Source organism: Rissa tridactyla, chromosome 12 (genome assembly GCF_028500815.1).
Source record: "Rissa tridactyla isolate bRisTri1 chromosome 12, bRisTri1.patW.cur.20221130, whole genome shotgun sequence".
NCBI lineage: Eukaryota > Metazoa > Chordata > Aves > Charadriiformes > Laridae > Rissa > Rissa tridactyla.
The window spans coordinates 14,979,185-15,004,335 of record NC_071477.1 but is presented as its reverse complement, the minus strand read 5'-3'; the positions used below and the strand labels follow the sequence as shown (position 1 = coordinate 15,004,335).

At 52.2% G+C, this 25,151-nt stretch overlaps 1 protein-coding gene across 2 annotated transcripts; it reads right to left on the bottom strand.

Annotated features, from left to right (window-relative positions):
- Nucleotides 1-1,289: 1,289 nt before the first annotated feature.
- ZNF341 (zinc finger protein 341) lies at nucleotides 1,290-25,117 on the bottom strand. Of its 2 annotated transcripts, none has more exons than XM_054218595.1 (15): nucleotides 24,709-25,117; nucleotides 20,140-20,250; nucleotides 18,802-18,989; nucleotides 17,543-17,695; nucleotides 16,633-16,872; nucleotides 15,329-15,521; nucleotides 14,025-14,109; nucleotides 12,833-13,023; nucleotides 11,719-11,897; nucleotides 10,668-10,876; nucleotides 9,136-9,232; nucleotides 7,411-7,543; nucleotides 6,872-6,983; nucleotides 6,003-6,073; nucleotides 1,290-4,869 (listed from the first exon to the last, which is right to left on the bottom strand). In XM_054218595.1, exons 1-15 carry the CDS (start codon nucleotides 24,737-24,739, stop codon nucleotides 4,355-4,357), a joined length of 2,508 nt encoding a protein of 835 aa, XP_054074570.1. In that variant the 5' UTR covers nucleotides 24,740-25,117; the 3' UTR covers nucleotides 1,290-4,354. The 2 variants fall into 2 exon arrangements, with proteins under 2 accessions (XP_054074570.1, XP_054074569.1); XM_054218594.1 differs by lacking the exon at nucleotides 24,709-25,117 and adding an exon at nucleotides 23,319-24,361.
- Nucleotides 25,118-25,151: the final 34 nt, after the last annotated feature.

The following is a 25,151-nucleotide window of genomic DNA, read 5'->3' as shown; positions in this document are numbered from 1 at the left end:
CCTGAGGGCGAGTCCCGGAAAGTCGCCTCCTGCCCCGGTGCTGGTCAAGTATTTAAATGCAGAGTCATGGCTGCTGAATTGTCAGTGACTAATTGTGCGCTCCTTATTTCCTGGACACCTAAGTCACACATTCCGATTGGTAGAGGCAGTAAGGATTTAATTCCGTGCGATGTGACCACGGTGCCTATGTACAGAGTCCAAAGTCCAAACAAGAAATCGAGTCTTAAAAGAGTCTCAGGCTGGAACCAACTTTTACTGGATATTTTTCACTTTTGTTGCTTGGCCTCTATCATTTGTAAAAGTCATAAACACCTCCCTCTCCACTCAGTGGTGGTGTGAAAACAAGTTAATAACAGCCTCAGACAATAGTAGTGTTTACGGCTGGAAATCACCCAAGAAAATTCATCATTGCTTTTGAGCAGGGCTGGACTACTCAGTGCTCTGTAAAACAGGCCGGGATATACACACCAAGCGGCAAAGAGGAAAAATGAAGCAAACAACTGCTTATAGGGCAAGAGAGCCTTTTCATGGCCTCAGCAAGTAGGAGAAAGCAGTGTGCTGGGTAACATAATTAAGGGCAGCCTCCTGAGGTACAAGGCGGGAGTTTAGTGACAAGGCTGTGTAATGGATCCTGCCTCATTCTACCTTGTTAACATTGTAATGGCAGAAAAGAGATTAAAAAATACACAAGAAAAATCCACAGAGGATGACAGAAATCACTCCCAAGGCAGGAAAGCCTCCCCAGCTGATGATATCAGAGGCCGGAAGAGTTCCAAGGGCAGGCAGAGCTTTTACCTTTTCTTACTCTCACCTAAACACCTGCTGTCAGAAGCGTCACCACAGACCTTTGTTCTGATCCAGTATCGGCTCCGGTTCTCCCAGGGGATGGCTCTGGCCTGGGGTACTCCAGGGAACTTCCAAAAAATGCCAAGATGTTTTGACAGTGGTTTTCTCAAGAGAACAATCGTACACAGGGCACAGGATGGAACCGGTCCTGCAGAAAGATGCTGGGACAAAATCAGTGACCGGAGCAGCTTACATCTGCCTCAACCCACACTGCAGCTAAACAGCGGGCACGTCCCTGCTACAGAAATGGGGAAATTCCGAGTAGAATTCTTCCCTTTTGGCCAGCAGGAAATAGAAGAGCTTGTAGACAACTGACTCCAGGTTTGCGGAGGAGTTTAAGCAGCTGGACAAGACTGGGGCAAGAAAGAGAGGGTTTCTGAAGTTCGTGGCCTGCTGTGCTGAGGCACTTTCCCCGCGCAACTGGTCCCCATGTACTGAATAGTACCGACGACCGCAGGTAACTCACCATGTCTCAGCGACAGCATTTAGTCTGCTAATTAAGTTCTCCTTCCTGTGACATTTCCTTCCACGGCAAAATTTAATCTGCAAGCAGTACGGCTACAGAAGAGAGGGGTTTTTTTGTTGTTGTTATTTTAAATAATGGCATTTATTTTTCCTTTCCACAGAAAGGGCAGTGAGGCTCCAGAAGCAGCTCTGCAGGACCTGCTGTTGCTCCAGTGCAGCTAGCCCAGCTGGGAAGCGGGGCACAGGGGCCACCACACTTGCCGGCGGCCACCCATCCTTTCCTCTGCCAGTCCCCCTGGGGTGCAGCATCCGTCGGACTCGCATCTGCAGAGCTTCCAAAGGCAAGAGCTGCATAACCAGCCAGCCCGGCCTCGCTTCTCAGCAGGGACCTCTGTTATATTATCTTACACCTCATCGATCTGAGGTTTACTCTAAGAGGACAAACATCATGTTCAAGATAAAACTTGTTTCAGTTCAACGCTTCTGCACATATCAAACACATATCAAGCAAACAGTGTGGCATCTCCCAGCCCTTATGTCCCACAGTCACATTCAAGGCTGTTTTGTGACTCTGCTTCCACCCCTTGAATTACACCCAGCGTAGCCAGTGGAAACCAGCTTCTAGCATCTCATTTAGACTGGCTGGCCAGTGCACAGGGCTGGTGGAAGGCAGGGGCCAGAAAGGAAGGGCCAGGCCTCCAGACAGTGCCCCTGAGCTGGAGGAGTGCTGCACCCACTCATCTTCACCTCAAAATAGACCCGACTACAGCACTGCAGCAAGCACCAGAGACCACATAATGACACCGTACAGTGTGGGTACAGAGGGGAGGAAAATAGGAAAAGTATATTTAGAAAACTATTTCCTGATACTCTTCCGTTTCTGCGAGAGCCATGTGTTTAAAACAAACACTGGGGCAAACAAACTCTGCCCTTCAAAGCAGACAAGACGTTTCACAGAAGGACAGAATCATGTAAGTAGGCAGGACCAGCTGGAGGTCTCGGGCCCAGCTGCCTCCTCCCAAGCGCTTCCCCTCAGAGCAGGATGCCCTGTTGAATTTAGAGATCTCACGGCCTCTCTGTGCCCCACTTCCTTTGACCACCTCCTCGGTAGAAATTTCTTTTCTTTATACCAAGTCAGAAGTTGCCATGTTCCAACACGTCCCAGTTGCCTCTCGTCCCACCCCTGTGCACCTCTGAAGAGTCTGGCTCCATCTTCTCCCCTTAACCTCTTCTCAAGCCTCAACAACCCCCCCTTCTCCCAGCCTCCTCTCGTAAACCCTCTGCTCCGGTTCCTAACACCCACCCACAGCAGGAAGTACAGAAGCATCACAAAAAAGGGAAATGGGCAAAAAGTGAGTCGGGAAAGTGAGTAAGCAAAGTGAACTGGTGGCAGGACCCATCCTGACAGGGACTGTGTGACAGGCTTCCAGGGGTGACAGTGTAACCCGTCATTAGATTGGGGGCAGTCTGGGAGCACATGCCACCAGGCGGAGATACCATGATGGGCACGGCACCAGCACGCTGTCTCTGTAAGCTGCTATTTTTAAGATTTGAGCAGAATATACCACAAGGAGACAGGAGGAGCACCTTGAGGTCAAGCAATGGGCTGGAGCGCAGGCAGTTTGCAGGCAGGCGTCAGGATCAGGCCAGTCAGACCAGTAATGCTGGGCTGACAGCTCCAGCGGCCAGAAACACCCACCATTTCCCAGATGGCAAGGCAGGGGACTACACAGCCAGAGTTTTGGCACCCAGGACTGACTGCACCACCCCCAGAGAAACAGCCTGGAAATGCAGCATTTTGCATCTACAGACAACTTACCAGCTCATCACACAAATTTCCCAGGGAAAGCTCAGCTTGGCTGGCCTACACATGGAGCAGGAAGAAAGCACGGGAGAGCACAGCAACCTCCTTTACCAACATTGCACAATGGTAATTTTCAGTTCCTGGGTTTGGTGCTCTGGTGCTGGCTTTGGAACTCCTACTTGGGAAATCAGAAAGGAGAAGCCAAGGGGATAACAGAAATTGCCTCAGTCACCCCAGAATTTCTTGCTACCTAACCACACCAACTCCCTCCTGCCAGTGACCCACTGAAACTATAATAACCGGCCCACAGAACTGAGCTAAGGGAATGCGCAGGCTGGGAAGCAGCTGACAGAGAAGCACACGGAAGTACCCTGCAGCACCCAGCCCAGAGCTGGGGCTAGAAAATGGGCTCAAGGAACATCACAGGTTTCCTGCGTGACCCTGCACACGTCACTTCACCCAGGCCTTAGTCTCCCTCACTGGACACCGAAGGGGTCATGTTTAACTGTCACAAGGATTGATGTCTAAGGCACTTGGAGATCCTCGGATATGGAGAAAAAACATGGAAAGAACACATACTGTGGAAGGAATACCAACCAGAGAGAAGAGCCAACACACACACATGCTCCCACCCACCAACTCCACACGGCACAGGAGGTCCATGGTGTTTATAACACATGTAGTACAGACAAGGTGATCTTTCTACTGATAGAGACGGAGGGGAGAAAGATACCAGAGATAAGTCTATCAGGGTATTTCTGAACAGTGTTCCCAAAGGATCTCAGGATGAACTTGCTTCCACTAGGAAGGATCAATTGTTTGCTCTCGGAAGGGCCACCCAAATACTGGGCAATACAGCTTTTAGGCCAGAAAAACCACAGATGGGACAGGCTGTGATTTACAAAGCCACCTGATTTGAGCAGCTCTGTTTGTTGCAAGTTTGCATGCTCCTTCTTACCCTGATTCAGGGATCTTAAGTCCTTCTTGCCCCAGGCTGACCAGTGATGCAGTGGGGCAAGAAATAATGGAGCCATTCTCTTCAGTGCCTTGTAGCCGTTGGTGGCTTCCAAGCAGTCCTCTGCCCAAGGATGGGAAGAACAAGTGGAGATGAAAGCCATTCTCTCCCATATCCATCTACCTTCCCACAAGAGCTTTGGTCTTTTTCACTAGGATAAATTTCAGCACCGAGTCCGACAGCCCCAGCAGCAGCCCTCAGCCACACAGTGGCTCTACGCATTATCACTCCGTGGTTTGGATGTAAACAGGGACAGCCAGCATGGTGCAGGGGCCGTCTGAGGCAGTCTGCAGTTCCGCCAGGGACAAATTGGACGCAATGCTGTTGGGCTGCCCAGGAACGACAAGGTCCGAGTCAGCAGCTCCCGACCCAGCAACCACGATGGACAGGACTGCATCCGACTCCTGGAACGGTTCTTTGTTAGAGCCACCTTCGGGGGGGCTTTCCCCAGCAGCACCGTCCTTCAGCTCTGCCAGACCCAGCTGGTTGGGGAGGGAAAGGCCCGCCTTGCGCCCCCGCGCCACCCGCTTCTTCTGGGGCTTCCTGAGCTGCAGGTCTTTGTCCTTGGGTGAGCCCAGCCGGCACTTGTGGTCCTTCATGTACTTGTGGCGCGTGAAGCCTTTGCTGCAGGTGGGGCAGCGGTATTTGTAGTTGCCGGTGTGCGAACGCTGATGCTCCATCATGTGGGCTCGTCGGCTGAAGGACTTGTTACAGTACTGGCACTTGTGGATCTTCATCCCTGCACAGAGCATCGGAGGAGAGAGAGTTCAGTTAGAGACCTTGCATCCTAATGCAGATCTCCAGGAAAACCTGCACCGCACTGAGGGACTGAATGACAGCTTCATCTCCTCTGCCAAGGAGATGCTCCCTAATAAAAGGGAGAGGCGTTGTGACAGGCAAATTTGCAGTCAGAAAAGAGTGAGTGGCTACACCTTGAATGCCTGTGTTTATGAAGGGCTGAAACAATAGTTCTTACCTCAAATAAGAGGATGAAAATATGACTAGAAAGAGTCAGGTAATTGTGAAGAAAATGCAAAACAATCTTAAACTCTAATTTTTTTCAAGGGTATTTCTAAATAAAAAAAATTTTCACTTTTTTTTTCCTCCCAAGTATGGGAGTGTACGGACTGAAACTAACCTTCCATTGCACTGCCAGCACAGTCCCATCTGTTTGCGCTCTGCAGGGTTTTGGACATGACAGGCACGAGAAAAGACTTTCAGTTTTACCCCAAGAGACAGAAGTCAGAATGTTCCCTAGGGCATGGGAATAAATAATTTGTCTTTATTAGGAGTGGGAGCATCATTTTTGGAACACAGAGAGAAGGGAATCAAATCCCAAGAGATCTCCTTTTGAATGTGAGATGGTATTGAGGAGGAGCGGACAGAGCACTCCGTATATTCATTTGGTAGCAAACACAATGAGTAATCCAGCTCTGCTTCTGCATCTTGCCAGCAGGCCCTGCCTACGGATTTATATTGCCGTAGAAAACAGACCAAAGCTCAGACACAGCTGTAAATGCAAGCTCACTTAAATAGGCCTGCAGCAACTGATATAAAAAAATCTAAAGCTAATAAATTATATTAAGAATTTAGCCCTATATCTGGGAAACACTGTATCACAGGCAGTGGAAAATTCTCCCACAGGAAACTACAGGGTAGCTGTGTTACCTGAGCAGTGGGTGGAGGGACACCGCAGGGAAAGCATGTGTAAGGAACACCTTGCGCTTCTGGGGGTATAAAGCAGAAGCACTTTCACAGTTTGCTCTCTCATTTCTCAGTCTTTCTCCTCCTGTAACGTGCTCCTGCAGCACCACAGCAAATCCCAGCCACTTCATTCCCAATCACTAGCAGCAAGGGCAGAGCTGCACTTACCCGAATGGGACAGTATGTGAGCCTTCAGCTTGTCAGGCCTGTTGAACTCTTTATTGCAGCCCGTGTGGTTTCTGTAACAACAACAAATGCTACTGAGCAGCATGCATCAACTTGAGGATTGATGTATACACAGATCCTGGACCACAGAGATCCACAACCCTTCGCCTTAGCAGCACCCAGATGGGTCCCACGGTGCAGTCTCAGTAGGAGCTTGACTGTTTCGGCCCTTCTGGAGAGGGGCAAGAAAGAAACAAGTTGCTACAGGGACACGGGGCTTCTGCTGGACTACACATGGTCTGCGTCTCCCTGTGAATGCTCCTAAAAGCAGCAGGTTCAAGATCCCAGCTGGAGACAGAAATACTTTGGAAAGAGCTACAAGGTGGTTGAAGCAGGGAGAAGCCAGTCAGCCTTGGCTATCTCAGAAGGCCCATGGCTATGCCATGGCTTTGGGAATGCACCTTATAAACCTGGGCTTCTCTGGCTCATACATTAGCTCCTGTGTTGCCAAGTGCTTTTTGAGATACAGCAGTCGGGGAGAGCCCATCATTCAGGTAACCCTGGGCTTTGAGGTCAAATAATACTTCTCTTCCCCAGTGCTCCCCAGAGGCAACCCCTTGAAGGCAGGCATTATTTTACAGGTCTTGATGAACCGAGATGAAATGATGTGTCCCAACACCACGTCAATGACAAAGAACTGTTATTCCTGGGCTCCCAGTCAACAGCACACAGCACTCCTGCCTCCCCAAGCAGCAGTGGATTGGTAAATGCCACACATGTACCCTAGGGTACCTGCAGGAGACACTCCTTCCATGCCAAACCCCATCCCAACCCCATTAAGAATGCCACCACGATGGAGACATGCTACGTACGAGAAGGGACATTTATATTTCTTAAAAGGCTCATGGATCAGCATATGTCGCTTGAGTTTGTCTTTCCGATTGAAAGCTGCATCGCACACTGAGCACTTAAAGGGCTTTTCACCTGGATAAAAAAAAAGACCAAGAGTCAGGGAGAGTCCAGTCACACAGGGCTGCTCTAGTCACATACAGGATGCACTCTGGCAGCAGTGCCACCCTCTGCTTCTCTATAAACTTCCAAAGCTTCCCTACCCTGCCTGACTGATAAATGGGTGGATATAATCCACACTGCACTGTTCCTGCAGTTCTCCAGGGCCAGCTTCCTTAGCTTCTGTAAGCGCGGGCAGTGGGGAAGCCACTTCTGTGCCCCACTTCTAAGTGGTGCATGAGGCTGAACCAAAACCATACTTTTCCCAAAACTCATGTTACTACAAGTGACTCATACAGGCAACTCTATTACTCTGGTTATCAGGAAAACAGCCAGGGCACTACAGTGCAGCAAGGACTGTGATACGGAGACAGTGAGCATGTGGTGCCAAGGGAGCCCGTACCCGAGTGGATGTGGGCATGCAGCTTGAGGTAGTGCTCCCGGCGAAAGAACTTCTTGCAGATCTGGCACTTGAACTTGCTGCCCCCGCCATGCGTGGGGATGTGGCGGCGCAGGTACCTCTCGCAGGGGAACACCTGTGAACACACAAAAACAAGGCTAAGAGCCAGCAGCACACAAGGGACATCACTGAACCTGCATGAGCACAGGACACGTGGCTGGTATAGAAAGCTCACGGTGACTGCTTTCTTGGAAAGGACGTACTGAGGAAACCTTTGGTATGCATAAGGAAAATACAGATAGAGCTTTAGAAAAAAACAAACAAACAAAAAAAAACCCACAAATGTTTTTATCCTTAAGAAACACGTAAGCTGAAACCTTGCTGCTAAATTTTCTAACACCATATTGCTGAGGACCAGCATCCCAGATGGATGCCCAGTTTCCCACTGGAACCAGCAATAGGATGGGCTGGGCAAGGACCAGTGGTTACTACCTTCCCACAGCATGAACTTCCATTTGTGCTTCCTGATCATCTATTACCAAAGGCTCCCATTCATGGTTTTTATAAAGCCAGCATGAGTGGTTCCTTTCGCTAATGGGGACACTGGAAATTCCCAAGCTCAGTGAATTCCTAATGAGGATGCTGCAAGCACACATCTGATGGGAGCACAGGAGTGGCAGGAGTTCTGGTACCCAGGACTGTGCTCTCGCATCTCCAGAAAACAGCAATATTAGTAAGAATACGAACAGAAGTAAAAAACACTGCTGCAGATAATGGGCTTTCAAAGCCCTATACTGCATGCTGAAAGTCCCACCCAGGCTCAGAAAGGCATCTGTCACCTGCTGGGGGAAGCAGAGAGAAGACAGGCAGAGAAAGACGGGTTACTAACCATGGCAGGACAGTGTTTCCCCTTCCCGAGCTACCTCAGTACAGAGTGGTCACTCCTTTGAGATTGTCCCTGCCCCCACTGCAGGATTTTCATTTCCTTTGCTATAAACAGAGGAGCAAGGGTCCAAATTTTAGTCTGGATTTCAAAAATAATTTATTAGAATTCAAATCCCACCGAGTTCTGCCCCTCAAATCCCTTCAGGGGCTGTGTCGAAGAGATTGTTTCCAGCCAAAACCTACCCAGGCATCGTTCCAGTGCCAGTCACATCACTCAGACAGGCTTCTCTTTGCCAAGGACACAGAGCACTCACCCAAAAGAGGGGAATGAGGGGGAACCCGGAGAATTCTGTGGTGGTAGGAGATGAGGACAGCAACAGAGCTGTAGGAGCTCCCTCAGAACCTAGGGCTTTTCCTGCGCAACCTTCCAGCCAGAGGCAGGCAGGCATGGTGGGTCAAAGACACTGCCACCACTCTAAGACTTCACAAAACCAGCCTCGCTCCTCCTGATACACTTGCTTTTAAGAAATAAGGACAGCAGCGCAGAGTGTGCAGTCCTGGCAGTAAGGAGTGCTGTCGTGAGAGTAAGGGAGCTCCCCTGACAAATTCTGTTCAGCAAACAGGACCCAGGAGAAAAGCCAGCAGGGAGGAACATGCTCTGCATGAGGTCGGAGAGCTGGAGGCCAGGGGAGCAAATCACCTCTGCCCCTCTGAAAAGCACCTCGCGAGCCTGCCAGTCCGTACTGAGGTAGGAAGGGAGGGGAAAGGGAGCCAAGGGTTCCTGCCCCCTCAGAGCCGTAGCTACACGTCCACAACTGGCTCAGGCAGCAGTCACCCACTCACCTTCTGGCAGTGAGGGCAGGGAAAGTTGTGCGTTGCTGTCTGCAGATGGTGCTCCAGGGCTTCCGGGGTGGAGTACTTATTTACACACTTCACACATCTGCATGCGGAGAGAAAGGACAGAGTCTGTGAACAAGGCTACAGCCATCCAACCCCACACCCAGGCGGGGCTGCCCAACCCATTCACCAGCCACCTTCCAGGTCGATTTTTGACAGGGTCAGTTTGGCACAGACAGTAACACCACCACCCAGGTGCTCCAAAACATCAGCAACCCACATGGCCAGATCACACTCACACTTAGCACCCTTCATGAGGGGGAGATGCCGGGGAGCTGGGTGGGGAAGCCTTTGAATTGCTAGTGCTCTTCCACACAGACACCCACGGGAGCACCCGGGGACCCGAGCACATATTCCACATTGCTTCCTCATGGAGACAAGCCCTAAGTAACGACTTCATCTTACTTAAAACACTTCCTTCCACCTTCATTGCACAAAGACAGCAGCTCCCAGTGAGGGAGCTGAGAGTGGGGTTACAGCACAGCAACAGCATTACCCATGGCTGGGGCAGCCACAAGGCAACAGGCTCCCGTGTGGGGTCTCCGGCATCTGACAAAGCTTTAGCTCATGCCACCACCACTTTCACACCACCTGGGCTCTCTCCACCTAACTCACCTGCTCTCACACAGCCTGGCAGGATTTCTGCCGGAGACCTCTGCCAAAGCTGACTGATAATGGGCAATGGGCACATGCACCATCGACAGTGAATACAGAGACGCTCACATCGTGTATCTGCTGTGAAGTCCCTTTTCCTTAGATCAGGCTAAAACCTCCTCAAACATAAGCAGGGCTCTCATCTCAAAGATTCCCACTGGCAAGCTGTAGGATGAAGCTCCACAGCGCAAGGATAACTAGAAATTATGGTCAATGCAAGAAGTAGCAGATTATTTATTCCATGAAGCTCCCAGCCGACTTCAGTATTCTCTGGGCTTCCTACTCTTCCTACATGTCTCTACAGCCATTTCAAAAGCTCCAGAGAGCTCTTTGCGTAACTCCTCGCTCTTTCCCTCTACACTAATAGAAAGATTTCCCCAGGTAATAAACCCCTTCGCAGCAAAGGGGTAGGAGAAATAACTCATTTTACCTGGGCACAGCTTCTACGACCTGCACTCCCTTTGCTGCAGGTGTTTAAGAATCACAGAAAACAGGCCGGGAAGGCGCTTCCTTGGGTCTCTTCCCCAGCCCAGCACAGGTTCAGTTGTGCCCATCTCATTCTTGACTGGTGATAAGAGGATTTGCAGCAATGGGATCTTCCCACATCACTGATCCCAGCCTTTCACTGTCTTTCTAAAAGGTTCCTTGCATTCAAAGTGCTTTGCCCTAGCAGCCTGGTGGAGAGGCCCTCCATTTACCCAAAAGAACCATGGCCACTGAAGACACGGCCACTTCTTCCCTCTAATGTCCCCACCGTTCTCAGCCAAACACACTCTGCACCCACTCACTCCTACAAGCCTTGTGAGCACCGATTGCTACTGTACTTGTACACGGCCACATCCTTCTTGGGGCTGTGCTGGGGCAGCAGGCTGTGGGAGTACTGGTGGACGCCCAGCTCATACAGGGAGGGGAAGTCCTTGCTACAGAGGTGGCAGCGATAACTCAGCTCCTCCTGGTGGCTCTTGATGTGCTCGAGGAAGGACTCCAGTTTTTGGAAGGTCTGAGCGCAGGTCTTCACCACACACTTGTACACCTGAGCCAAGAAGAGAGAGTGACTGGAGCGGCACACCACAGAAACAAACAGGGAAAATCCTCTACCAACAGAGAGAACGGCCTTCCTCTTTGGAATTCATTGCCACTGGGTCATTTCCAGAACGGGTCCACTGCCCCTTGACCCACTGTGCTGGAGAACAGCTGAGCTGATGTTATGAACAAAGCAGCACTGCAGTTCCCAGAGCACCCTACCATGCCCATGGCGCCGTTAGCATTCCGTTAGGACACAGCAGTGAAACCCTGCCCTGGACTGCAGCAGGACACAATGTGGTGATAAAACATCCCCTTCCTCTGCTGCCTTCCTCAGGGAAGGGTCTTTAAAGCACAGTGCAGAGCAGCTCAGCATCAAAATGTGGCTGACAGCTCCAGGTGAAGACAACAGCAGAACCTGCCGGGAGTTGAACATTGTGCAAATGCAGATTTGTCAGGGCACTCCCCTAAGAAAACAAGGTGTGAGAAAGGGGTGCTGGTGTCAGCACCCAAAACCACTCAAGTGGATGAGACCACAACACTCCAGCAGTGACTGTCCCATGACCTGAGAGCTGCCACCTACACTGAAAACTTTGGACTTCACTTCTTTTTTTTTTCTCCAGCTACCCAAACCTGCTCAGCTGACTTCTCACTCAGCAGGGTGGAGGCAGCAGAGCTTTTCAAAGCCACCTAGACCACACAGCTGCAACCCAGAGACGCAGAGAGCCGAGCCGCATGTGAAGCACTGGCAACTTTATAGAGCAAGAGGCTCTGGACAGACCCCGAGAACCAGTGCACTATATGAAGCCCGTCCCTACCTCACCACCAACACAGGGCACCCTCTGTCCCTACCTGCTCGTTCTTGTGCTGTGTCATGTGCGATTTGAGCTGGAAATAGGTGTTGAATTTGCTGGGGCAGAACTGGCACTGGTAAGAGCTATCAATCAAGACAACCTGCTTGGCTTCCAGTTTTCCTGTCTCGCTCATGTCTTGGGGTGGTTCTGCAGGGTTCCTCGAGGGCTGAGTCAAACCTGGAGAAAGGGAGAGACAAAGTCACCACCTGCCATGAGACAGTTCTCAAAGCTGCTATGCAAGTGCCATGCTGTTGAGACACATCAGGCCTGGCTCTGGGGCCAGGCTCTTCCTTCCTTTCAAAGACAGACTCTTTAGATCAGATGAGTCTCACACTCTAACAGGGTAGTTGTAAGTTTGTCTACAGATTATCAAGGGCTCTGACTACTCCATCTTCCTCTCCTTGACCCATTCTCTTTTCCCAGGGACCTAATTGTGCCCTGTGGAACAGTCAGCAGATCAGGATCCCTGCCAGGGAACTGGAACCAGATTTACTCCCATCTCTGGTGGGAGATGGGAGGTAAGATCCAGCCAGTAGCACACAGTCCATGATGTCTGCATGGAGCAGCTACAGTGGGGCCTTGTCCTAGACATGACATTGTCACTGTGTTCGCTCCCCTCCCTAACTGGGACTGAGGCCACCAGCTGAAAGAGTATCCAGACACAGTCTGCCAGCAAGAAGCCCTTCTCTGCCTCAAGTATTTTCAGTTGGCCATCGGGGCCAGACCAAGTCCAGGCATGACTTGCACATTGCAAACAAGACAGAGCACTGGGCTATGTGAAACCACCGGCTTGTCCAGAGCTGCCAAAGCTGCACCTGCCAGGGAGGGAGAAGGGGGAAGACACCTCACTCTGTCCTCATCCACATACTAGCACAGCGTTTGAAGCTGCTGTCTCCTGAACCCACCATGGCTGGGGGTACCCCAAGGACAGACCTACCAGCAGAAATCTAGCAAACATGACTCACTTCTCTAGTGTGTGCTCCCCATGGGAGGAACGCAAACAGCACACACAGCTCCTGCCTCCCCTCTCTCCCTGTGTGGAGGTTCAGGGACACGCAGACTCCTCATACAGCTGCTCTGTCCCTAGCACGTGGCATCCCCAGGCAGCAAACCTGTGTTCTCCTCGTCCTCCTGCTGGTTGGGGTTCAAGGCCATGACCTGCACCGTGATGGAGTTGCGGGAGATGGTGCACCCCAGCCCTGGAGGCCACACTTTATGGGTTTGCATGTGCTTCTTCACATTGGACTTCTGGGCAAAGGCTCGGCCACACACGATGCACTGGAAGGGCTTCTCGCCTGTGTGACTGAAGGCAGAAGGCACCATATCAGCAGCTGGCAGAGAGAGGAGGCAGCCCCCAGGCATGGACCATGGTGGGGTGGCTGCTGTAGGACTGTGCTAGGCACTCTGCTTGGCAGATCAGCACCTGGACCAGCCAATCAAGGGCTTTGAGACCCGATTAACTCGAGAAAATGGACTGTGAGAGGCCTGGGGAAACAAGCCTGGTGCACAGACAAAACAGGGTCTGGGGATGACAAGAGATCAAAGGAAGAAGTGGGAGAGGAAAACAGCTCTGCAGCATTCACTGTCAGGGTTTCCACATGGACCTCGGGGACCCCATCACTTTCTCAGGTGTACGTCCCTTTTCTTCCCTGTTATCCCTCCCTCCCCTCCACACATATCTCTTCTAGCTTGCAGCCCCCTGGATCTCCCTGAATTTGCTCTCCCCTGTTCGCAGCAGAAAGGTCTTTCTACCCTGCCCTTCTGCTTCCAGAGGAACAGTGGACTCTAACATATGGAGGCTGGGAAAGGGAGCAAAACCACCACTTATTCCTTCTCATCTGTCCCAAGTCCGGCAGATTCCTCCTGCCAGAGAAGAGCTCTCTTATAAGAGCTCTCTATATAGACACTGAGCTTGGCTTACAGTTTGCTAACACCAGCAAACACAAAGGCTGCAGCTTGCTAGGGAGAGAGAGAAAAGGAAAGGGCAGAGGCAAGCAGTGGAGATCTGCTGCTCCAGTGATCAGGTGACAACAGGTTTGGCTTTCAAGGTCTCATCAGCAAGGAAAATAAGTCTCCAGTCCCAACCCATAATCAGCAAAATTACATCCATGATTCAACCTTCACCCCAGCCACTGGGGAGAAGGTGTCCCAGAGGAAGGGGGATGAAGGATCTCCTCCCAGCACAGCACAGATTCTGGGACGTGACAAAAGCAAGGTCTACTGGACTGTGCAGACTCCCTCAGCAGGGCTGTGCCCATCTCTCCCCCAGCCACCCTGATGTGTCTGGGCTAGTGGCACCATTACCTTCTGATGTGCTGCTGCAGGTCGAAGTTCTTGGTAAAGGCCTTGTCACAGTAAGTGCATTTCAGCTTGGGGGACTTGGGTTTGCCTGAAAGAGCAAAAATGCACACAGGAATGAGATCTTGTGGCACAGCCCTCTCCCCCCCTGCGCCACAGGGCCCTTGCCCCAAGACAGGTCTACTCAGGACCAAGAATAAAAGTCTTATGAAAGGGTAAGATCTGCCTGGCCAGACTGGGGAGAGGTTACGGGCACAAATATATATTTAACGTAGCCTGAGCTAACTCTAGAAGTACTGAGGAGGGAAGCAGTGGAGGGGCAGGGCATTCTCTCCAGCCATTAACCACTCCGGAGACCCTTCCAGCACCTACTTTAAAGGCATGCTGGGCATTGGGAAAAGACAAGGGATTAGTGAGAGGAAGGGCCCCAGTTCTGTCTGTCTCCAATGAACTCACCAAGGTCAGCCATCAGCCAGAGCACATGCATATTCCTCCCATCCAGAAGATCAGTCAGTCACATCTTCTATCTACTATAACGGAGTATAAACCAATGGAACACAGCAGAACCATGGGCTGCTCTAGGAAATTCTGGACTGAGAGCTGCAGCCTGCATGATCATTCACACCTCTGCAAATGACGTTAAACCCTATCATCCGTATGGTTCTAACTCCAGAGGCCCGGTGTTCCTGGGAGGAAGGCCAGGTGGCACTCCTCCACCTCAAGCCTGGGACCTCCCTTGTCACTCAGATGGTGCGCTTGCATCACACCAGCAATGGGCAGGCTGGCCAGCGATGATCTGACACTCCTCCAACCTGTAATGGGGCACACCCTGGTCCTGCCTCACCTGGGGACAGGCGTGTTTTCTTCATAGCCATTGAAACACAGGGCAGGGATGGGGCAGCTGGGCCCTCGAGAAGAGGGTCTTCAGGGCCAGACCACATCTAGCCCACCGGCCTTGCGGCTGGGCAGTCTTCCTTGGGTTAAAAGGGACCAAGCTCTAACACCTTGCAGGATCTCCCCATTTCAGGTGTGATCCAATAAGCACGTAGCTGCAGCAGATACAGCTCGCCCACGCAGTAGCACAGTGACAGTCCTTTCACATGCACTCAGAGGTGACAGACAAGAAGCACATCCGTACTTCAACCTGCTCTTGGTAGCTTCATGCAGGGCATCATGTTTCTCCTTGGCAGCTGCACACACAGCCAAAGCCATCCCATGGGGCCTGGAAAGCCTGTGGCTCAACAGTTCGCTATGGGATAAGAACGCTGGCCTACAGGTTAATGCAGGGCACATGCTATAAGGACGCTTACCCTCCTGCAGCCCACTCTCGTTTTTGCAGCGACGATTTTTGGCAGCGGAGGTGGAATCAAAACCAACCACACCACCTCCTCCTGCACTGGTCAAAGGTGTGGGAGTGCTGGTGCTCTTGGACTTGAACCCCTGCTTCCCAGGGCTGTACACAGGAGAAGGGTACACAGGACTTTCCACGCACTGGCTCGGTACCTGCAAGAGCACAGTTTATCAGAGGAAACAGGTTTGCTACACAGAGCCATACTGCACCCTAACCTCCATCTCCGCTTGCCATTCCAGGCCGTTAGTCTGGCCGAGTTTTCTGCCTTCTGCCAAACTGGATCAAATTTCTGCTTCACCAGTCCAACAATGTGTCTTTAACTAAAACTAACACCCTGCACGGCATGAAACTCTCTCACTGAACATCACAAAGTATCCAGGAGTTATTACAGCAGAAACAGGCCAGCAAAGAAACACTGTGAGAGAGCCATCTAATCCCTTATCTATGCCTTATGCCTAGAAGAGTTTCTCATCCATCTGTGCAGGTAACCAGAACAATCACCACTGGCCCTGTTGGGCTCCACACCACCCCTGAAGGCAGGGATCTCCCGACCCTGCTGCCTGCCCCAGCAGGACTGCACAAGAGAAGGAAAGCACAAGAGATCTCCAGGTGGCAAAGCACAGCTGTTTATGATTAGAAATATTGGAAAAGGACACTTAAAGAAAAAGACAGAGGCATCAGTCTGGGGTGACACGGTTTGAGGGCATTTCTGTTGAACACCCTGATAAATTAATACACAGCACTAAGTATCCAACATCGCCATCCATTTCTGACTCCTGACACTTTCAGATCAGGTGCCAGCTACAAAGAGACGGACGACAAACTTGTTAACACCCCGTAGTTTTCATTGTGAATAGCAATGCTAACTTGAACACTATAACAGCTGACCCACCGGTAAATCCACCCCTGCCTGTGCCTCTCTTTAGGAGAAGCTGCCTTGTCAAGCTTGCTTATTGATATTCAGATTAAATTTTTTCTCTCCACTTAAGCCTGCAGAGCACAGGTTGATGCTCCGCACCCCTCTGGGTCATAAGCTCCCTCTCCTCAAGCCTCACCAAGTGCTCCGACCCTCTTAACCGTTTTTCTTGTTCTCAGAATCCCTGTCATCTTTCCAACATCCTTCTGTTCAGTACCTTCTCCTATAGGAAATAAGCATCGTCAAATAACCTACCACATCTTCCTAGACTCTAATTCCACATTCCTAGTCCCGCATTAGAAGAGGCCCAGGAGGACAGAGTCCCTGTGGAGAGCCCCTGGCCTTACCTCCATGGGCGGATAGGGCTGCATCCCCAGCGTCTGGATCTCCACCGTGCTGTTTGGTGCCATAGGAGCAGGTGCACTGTACACTTCAACCACCCCGCTGCCACCGGCACTGGGCTGCCCTGGAGCCCCCAGGCTCGGGGGGGGAGGCGGCGGAGGCTGAGGAGGGGGTGGCGGTGGGGGAGGTGGAGGCGGGGGAGGCTGGGAGAGGTATCCAGCCCCAGCGTGCATACTCAAGCTGCTCTAAAACCAGAACAGGGAGAGACAGACAGACAAGACGTTGAAAATGAAGCACTGCTCTAGCAGCGACGAGTCGGAGAGGCTGCTCCCTCAAACATGTTCCCAATCCCGATTCAAAACGACACCAATGTCTTGACACAATGCAGCACTGCTCAACTGCCAGGCTGGACCAGACTGTGCTGGCTTGCAGAGGGTAGGTGTGACCTGTCAGTAGACATCCTCTCCTCCAAAACCCCACTGCTTTTTTTGCTTTGTTTTTAAAGCTTTTAATCCTTCTGTTACAAAGAATATTTTCAGAGGACGGAAAACGTATCCAGCCTGGTCAACCCTGTGGGGAGCCCAAAACAGCCATCCCAGGAGGAAAGAGATCCATGGGGCAAATTGACAAGGGCTTTGGAAGCCAACCATTATACAGGGGCTCAACAAAAAGCTGGAGAGACCACGTTACAAATATTTGGGCATCCAGCAACAAGGACACCAGGAGAGAAGGAGCCCTGGAGCTATCCTGTCTTTTATCCATCACTCCTTCCCGAGCCTGGCTGGCACATCGGGAAGGTGCCCAGGATTCAGCATTGAAGCAGCTCTCGGGAGTCCGATCAACCGCCAGGACTCTCCTGCTGTGCAAGCACGGCCCCATGCAGTGGGACTCTCCAGGCCCACACGTGCCCCTTACCTGTACCGGGGGCTGCACTGTCGGCATGGGCTGGTCCAAGGATGTAAAAGCAGACATGGCCGACATCAGCACCTCATCGCTAACTAAGATGTTCCCCTGCACCAGGGTCTGAATCAAAGGTGACGGGGGAACAGTGATATATGTAGAAATTTGCTAAAAGACAAAAAAAAGCATGCATTGTTGACCAGCAACAGGACAAAACAACAAACAAAAAATGATGACACTGCTTTTTACCGAACCTCAGAGTCCCTGCTTTCACAGCCTCTGGTCAGCAGATGAGCTGCAGTAATTATCTACAGCTTCCTACTGAGTCCGTGGTAGTTTCTAGCTGTAACAATAAGGCAGCTCAGAAACCTTCTTCAGAAAAGGAGGTAAAAAATATCACAGCGGCTCGGGAAAGTGGCTACTGCCTACAATTCAAATCAGGGGTTATTAAACAAGATCCACAGGACAAACTTGTCACAGACAAGTTCAGGCCTTCCCTGGGCGCTTCCCCTAGCTTGGAAAGGTGGAGAACTGAGGAAGGCTGCTCTGTCTGCAGATGGTGAACGTCAGGCTCATCTCTTCAGACTGGAGTTGGATTCTAGGAGGGTAGGGAGGCTGTCCCATTTTCCATGTGGAAACAACCTGTGTTTGCAGGACCATCCACTGGCCCTATGTTAACTTAAAAAAAGCAGTTGGTTTGAATGCATTTCAGAAACCATCATGATTGAAGGCACAGTACACGTCAGGCACAAGGGACTGGCTCCTCAGAAGTCTGTTGGGAAGGAGAGTTACTCCAGAGAGAATATTCCCTTAAAGCTCATCACACCGCATTACATGGGCTTATCTGCTGGAGACTGAGAGGAGAGATGCAGGGATGAAGCTGCCAGACATTGCCCTCCTCTTCTGGCCACGACCCAGACCACAGCCCAGGGAAGAACAAGAGCTGTTCCACCCTGAGCGCCACGGAGCGTGCACCCAGGCTGTGACACTGAGGTTCTTCAGCAGAACCAAAGTCTGGCTGTAGCACAGATACAATACGAAACCCCTCCTGTCCTGAAAAAAGGGCTATCAGACACTCCTGCTGGAGGACACCTCACTGCAGTGGACCAGGCAGCTTTAACCATGAGGTCAAAAGCCAAGAGGACCACAACTGAGCCTTTTAGAAGAGAGGTCAGTCATGAGGCACCCCTGGATCTAAAAGCACCACCCAGAGGACCCCCCACTCCCAAAACCACGGTGACAGAGCAGTAAAGCCTCTGCCCGCAGCATGGTACCTGCCGGCTGGCGCTCGGAGCCTGCTGCACCGATGTGATGGAGGGGGTGTACACACTGTTGGTGGCCAGCGAGACCGTGGAGAGGGAAGGGGTGTTTCCCTGGCACTGCTCTCTCTTGTGGGTCATGAAGGCAGGCAGAGAGTTGAACTGCTTCTTACACTTGCCACAGAGGAACACGTCTTCGTCATCTGCAATTAAGAGGACCAGATCACTGCTCCGGGCTTTCTTCTGCATTCCCCAATGCTACACCTAACAACCACAGCCGTAGAAAAACAGACACTTTTTGGATCTGAACACCTCAAGGACATCATCATCATGAGAGATCAGCTGCAACGGCCAAACTGTCCCTCCTCCCCAATCCCAAGCTCTCCCTAAAGCCAACTGATGCGACTGAGCCCATCTCAGCCCTGCTCCTATATACGAAACCCACTGTCTCCCTGTGGCAAACTTTATCCTGTTGTCTGTCTTCTCATCCCAGAGACATAAACAACCAACCCAGCCTTGCTCCTGTAGCACCCTCTGCTTTTAGTCAAAACAGCTTCTTCCAAAGCACCTGTGTTATACTGGCTGAGGCAGATTTTATTACGCAGGTTGCACAAAGGAAGAGAAGTAACTTGGATCAGGGCACAGAGTCAATGGCAGCTTGTGTCTGGAAGCCACCTCCCCACAAGACTGCTGGTTTCTGGTGCCTCTGCTTGACGTTAGAAGCAGAAATAAGACAACCCAGTTACCATGTCCTAAATTAAATTTGCAGCATTAGCAAACCACATAAGTATGCACCATTTTGCACTTGATCCAGTTGGACTCACAAGGCTGCACCTCCTGTCTGATTCACAGCCTGAAGCAGAATGTTTCTGGGGACACAGGCTATAACTTCTCCAGGGGAGAACTCTGTATCCACCCAGCAAGTCCTAGTCAAGCCCTATGAGCGTTCATGTGCACACCAACGACCAGTTCCCATATTTATTCACACGGATGAGATACTCAATGACTGGAGTAGTTGTACATCCCCAGGATAAGGAATGGCTCATTAAATAAAAAACTTGAACAGTAACAAGCACTAGCGCCCGCTCCTTCCCTTCATGCCTTTATTGGAAATGCGTGGTCAAGTCTATTGTCATGACTATCTCAAAAAGCATCTCTGCTCACTTGGGCTTGGGCACTTAGTCTCCTCCTTCCTGCACTGCCTAGTTCTGCTGAGGGCTCACAACACCCGTAGCAGCACCCTACATGTACAGCCGCTCTACCAGCTGTTACAATAGTCAAAAGTGCACACTGTATGAAGAAATCTGCAGTCCCTGCCCCTCTTCTCTCTCTCCCAGTGCTACCAGGACTCACCCATCGACTGGATGGCAGTAGAAGAGTTGACATTTTGAGCAGATGGATCTGTCACACCTCCTTGACCATCCAGTAAGGACTGCACAGCCAGCACTGTCTGATTATCCATTCCTGAAAGGAGACACAAGCACGGATGGGAAATCAAGCACAGCCCAAACATGGAACACTCAGGCACTGGGATCTCACTCGAGTGGTGGAGGGAAGCCGCTTGTCAGCTGCTGCTGTCTTCTCCCACAGAGCCACTGTCACCTTCTCATCTCCCTCTACTCCACAGCATTAACTATCAACTAAAGCAACACTCCCACCTGTCTCCATCCACTCCTTTCGTATAAAAAAAGGGAAGAAAGGGAAGGAAAGCCAAAAGGGGGCTTGGTTTCAGGTATTTGCTGCCGAGAGGAAGGATGCTCACAAACTGTGGGTATCAGAAGAGCTAAGAAGTAGATATTTGGGATGTCAGGGGCCAGCAGCCGGGGTGGGTGTCTCTGGGGACACACTGTGATACAGCACAGACAAGCACTGAGCTCGCCAAAGACAAAACCCTCGGAGTGCAGCAGCTCTGTCTCAGCAGCAGGGTTGGAAATGCCTCTCTGTTTTCAGGACCAGCGTTCCCAGATCTGATCAGACACAGGGCTATGAAGAACAGGAGGATTTAGGTGCAGCTTTAAGAAGGAGATATTAAGTACGGGTTCCTGGGAGAGATGCTTTGGGGGGACCTGCTCAGCCACCAGCTGCCATCCTAGTATTGGGACATGCCAGGAGAGCAGGACCATGGCACCCCTCACTCCCAGGACTGTGCTTCTTCACAGGCTTCCCTCAAGCAAGAGATGCTGGTCGCTCTCTCTCATTTCCATTTCCCTTGGGTCTCCACGAGAGCACACACACCCAGCCAGATTTGTTGTCAGAATCAGCTCACTTGCTTTGGCACAAATATTTTTTGCTACAGCTAAAATATTGTAAAATATTCCAGATAAATACCGGAGATGCGGACTGCTCCTCTAGGGAAACAACCTGGTCAGCAGCATGCGGATCAAGCCCAACACACTCTTTCTTTTTAGAAATCAGATGTAAAGACACATAGAACAATCTGATTATGGAAAAAATTGTGAAAAGGGGTGGATTTTATGCACCACTCCTCCCTACCATTCCTTTATGACAAGGAACACATGAATAGAAGAAGTGGCATGGCATGCCGGGGTTGTATTTTTTACTTTGTGGATTAAGGGAGAAAATAAATGTGGTGGGTTCCTAGGTTGCTTTTCACGTTTCTTCAAGATCTTTTCAAAACAAAACTGTAAAGCTCTGAACTCAGAATTATGTGCCACAATAAAATCTATTGGTCTGATCATTTCCAAGCAGTGAGGTGAGACAGTTCCTGAGGAGAAGTCGCTCAGCAAACAGCACCAGGAAAGACAGTGAAACACCGTAACAGATCGCAGCATAAAGGAACAGCACAGCAGGAGCAACCACCTCATCTTCTCATTGCAAATTCCTCTTGTCCTTTTAAAATTTCTCCTGCGCAACCAGGACATTACTTTCCCAACAGGGAGAACTCACATAATCCACAGCACTTTAAAGATACTCTAAATACTCATTTCTCCTGCATCTCTAGTGTGAAGCAAATAACACGATGACCCCATGAACAGCTTTTTCATTATTTCACCAAGAAGAGGTGGCAAACGCTGTACATGCCCCTGGGAGAGAGGAGAGCACCGTTCTGCAGCTGCTGGGGAGCAGAGGGCACAAGTAGCTACTGGAAAGCAATAGTTCCCATGCTACCATAAAATTACCACTGTGCCTATGGGAACCCTTTCACATAAATCACACGGAGACACAGCAAAGCTGCAGGTCCAGTTCCGCAAGCCTTCACTCGCGCGGAGAGCTGCAACCAGCCCCGCAGGACAGCCCTGCCAGCAGAACACCGCTGGAGCACTCCTGGGTGGATCTGCTCACACTGACAGAACCCCTGCTTTAAAATAAACCTCCTTTTCTACAAATAACCTCCTGGTCAACTGCAAAGGCAGCACTGCAGGCTCTGGTTGGCACATCTAAACCAGGGAGTGAAACGGAGCAGCCATTCTTCAGCAGAAGTAAGCTAGCAGGACAAAAAAGGGGGATCAAAAATTCAGGTTTAGTATATTATGGGGATAATTAAGAACAGCTTGCATCAGGAATGTCACACTTGGTGTGCCCAGCACTGCAAAACTGGGTTTCCCGTAGCCAGATCTTCCAAGTAAAAAAGCCAGATGATTGCCTTGATCCCACTAGCAGGAAGAAGCTTAAAAAGAAGCAAAGACCCAAGGACAGGTGACAACGATGCAGCAGCAAGGTTGGTGTGGCATTCAGCCTTCTGCTGGAGAAACATGGGCGAGGACAGCAGAAATATGTTGCTCTTCATGCATTTGGCAATTGGTGCAAATGCCCACGCTGTCCCTGCAGTTTCACAAGTAAATGAACAACGCCACACTTAACAGAGGGAAATCACCAAGTTCAAGGTTTAGTAAGCCATGAAGGCAAGCAGGCAGAGTTACTTGGTTGGTTACACGGATGCCACTCATGGCCATCCACGGACTCCAGGAGAAAGCTCTGGATCCATCCTGCACTGATTGCAGCCAGCAGGATGTTCTTCACAGTCATGACACCTAAAAAAAAGCTAGCTTTTCTCTCTTCGTGGCAGGAGGTTTGGGGAAGCCAGGAAAAAAGTACAAGACCACTGATTTGTGCTTTTTTTTTTTCCCCCCCCTTCTCAAGTTTCTCTCAGTTTAGAGATGGAAACAAGACTGTCCATTTCACCCAGGTGCTACGTTTCCCTCATGCCCTGATTTTCATGCAATAAGTCTTTTTTCTGCTGACAGAGGCACCGGGTGCTTTAGTGACAGGCGAAAATGCCCCTCTGCCCCACAGCACCCACTGGGGACACGGCTGCTCTCAGCACCACACACGAACGCCAAGTCACCATCGACTTGTAATCGAATCAACAAGACAAAACAAACAAGCTCAGCTACTAAAAGCTGCCAATTATTGTGGGCTTAAAAAAAAAAAACCACGCTTTTTTTCCTTAATTTGCTAAAATGTTTTGCTCTCCTGAATTCTGTGAGGAAACCCACACAATAGGAGCTGATTGCAAAGAGGAAATAGGGAAACTGATTATACACAGAGTGCTGTCAAATGCACCAAGTAACCTGACAAAATAGAAATATTTCTTCTTTGCTCTTCTTTCTGCCGCTGCAATCGCAGGTGCTGTTTGCAAAGCGATGATCCTGATGCAAGGCCTTCCAGTCGGTGGTGTTCCCTCATGGAAAGGAAAATATGTGTGTAATCCAATTTAGGAAAGAAATGCCTTGTGAAATACTTTTTCTCCCAAGGGGCTGACCCTGAGCTGAGTGTCAGACTGACACAGCTTCGCATATCCAAGAGTTCCCCTCGGGCAGCCCCCTCCTACTAGTGTCCCAACGCAGAATTGAGATGAACACGAGTGTGACCGTTCCCCCGCACAGCAGACAGGAGCCGGGCACTGCCCTGGCTGTCCCAGAGCACCCTGCTCATGTCCCAGGGAATGTGCCATGCAAAGCCCCCACACTAACCCATGCACACAGGGGTGAGAATCAACCCAGGGACTGTCCCCGGCAGGGTGCATGGGCACATCAGTGAGGCCAGGGCTGGCAGCGTGAGCCCTGGGATGTGGGGAGGATGGGGGGACCCCTGCACGCAGAGCATGAGGGTGTCCTGCTGCATGGTGGTGTCCCAGTGTGCTGGGCACAGAGATGGGGAGCAACAGGGATGCCCTGGGGATCGGCAATCCCATTTACTGGGCACAGAGGTGATGGGAGTGCCCCAGTGTGCCAGGCACAGGGGCAGGGAGGCGATGGGGTGCACTGGGGTGGGGGATACAGGGGCAGGGAGGCGATGGGGTGTCCCAATGTGCCGGGGAAAGGGGCGGGGAAGTGATGGGGTGCCCCGGCGTACAGAGCACGGGGACAGGGAGGCAATAGGGTGCCTCAGGGTGCCAGGCACAGGGGCAGGGAGGCGATGGGGTGCCCCGAGTTGCCCGGCACAGAGAAGCGACGGGATGCCCCGGGGTGGGGGGGCACAAGGGCAGGGAGGCGATACGGTGCCCCGGGGCACCGGGCTAATGGGGGCTGCCCGGTGCACAGAGCACTGAGACGGGCGGTGCGGGGATGCCCCGTGGCACAAGGCCGGGAGGTGACAGGGGTGCCCGAGGGAACCGGGGAGGGCCAGAGGAGCCCTGGGCTCCGGGCAGGGGATGCCCGCTGCGGTCGCGCCCCGCCCCCCCGCCACCCGCCGGCCCCGGGGCCGCACCGGTGCGCGCCGCCGCCGGTGGCGGCGCGGAGAGAGAAGAGGAACGGAGGGGTGCGGGGCGCGGCCCCGAGCTGCTGGCAGCCCCTCGCTCTGCACCGGGCCAGGCCTCGCGGCCCCTCGCCCCCCGCGGCGGCGGCAGCGCGGTGCGGCGACGCTGGGCCGGGGTTGGGGGGGAGAGAACGAGGAGAGGCGCATCCCCGTGCCGTCGGCCCAGCACAGTCCCGCCCGGGCCCGGCGCGGCGGCCCCGTTACCTTCCAGCGCCTCGAAGATCGCCTGCGCCATCTTGGAGCCGGGGCGGCCGCGACCCGCCAGCCGGAGCGGGCACCGGGAGCGGCGGCGCCGCCCGCCGCCAGGGGGCACCCTCCGACCGCGGCGGGGCCCGGGGAGGGCGGGAAGGACCGGGGAGAGGGGTGCAGCCCGGGGGCCGGTTCGCTGCTCTGGGTCTGGCCGGGGGGGAATCTCGCGTTTAACTCGGGCCGCGGCAGAGCGGCACCGCCCCGGCGGCCCGCGGAGGCCGGGCCCCGCCGAGAACGGAGGGAACCGCCAGGCGGCCGCACCTGCCCCGCTCGGGCTCTCGGCGCGGCGCCTGCGGGGGCCGGCGGAGCCCCCGCTCCGCACCGCTGCCACGGGAAGGCCGTGCCCTGCCCGCCGCCATGACCCGGCCGGGCCGCCCCGCGGGGCCGACAGCGGCGAG

Excerpts from the sequence above, each read along its gene's own strand:
- ZNF341 (XM_054218594.1), bottom strand. The coding sequence starts at position 23,544 with ATGCGAAGCTGTGTCAGTCTGACACTCAGCTCAGGGTCAGCCCCTTGG. Across the intron at positions 16,873-17,542 it reads CAGTGCAGCCCCCGGTACAG|AGCAGCTTGAGTATGCACGC; the intron begins GTAAGGGGCACG and ends TTCTGGTTTTAG. Across the intron at positions 9,233-10,667 it reads AAGGATGTGGCCGTGTACAA|ATGTGTGAAGTGTGTAAATA; the intron begins GTACAGTAGCAA and ends CTCCGCATGCAG.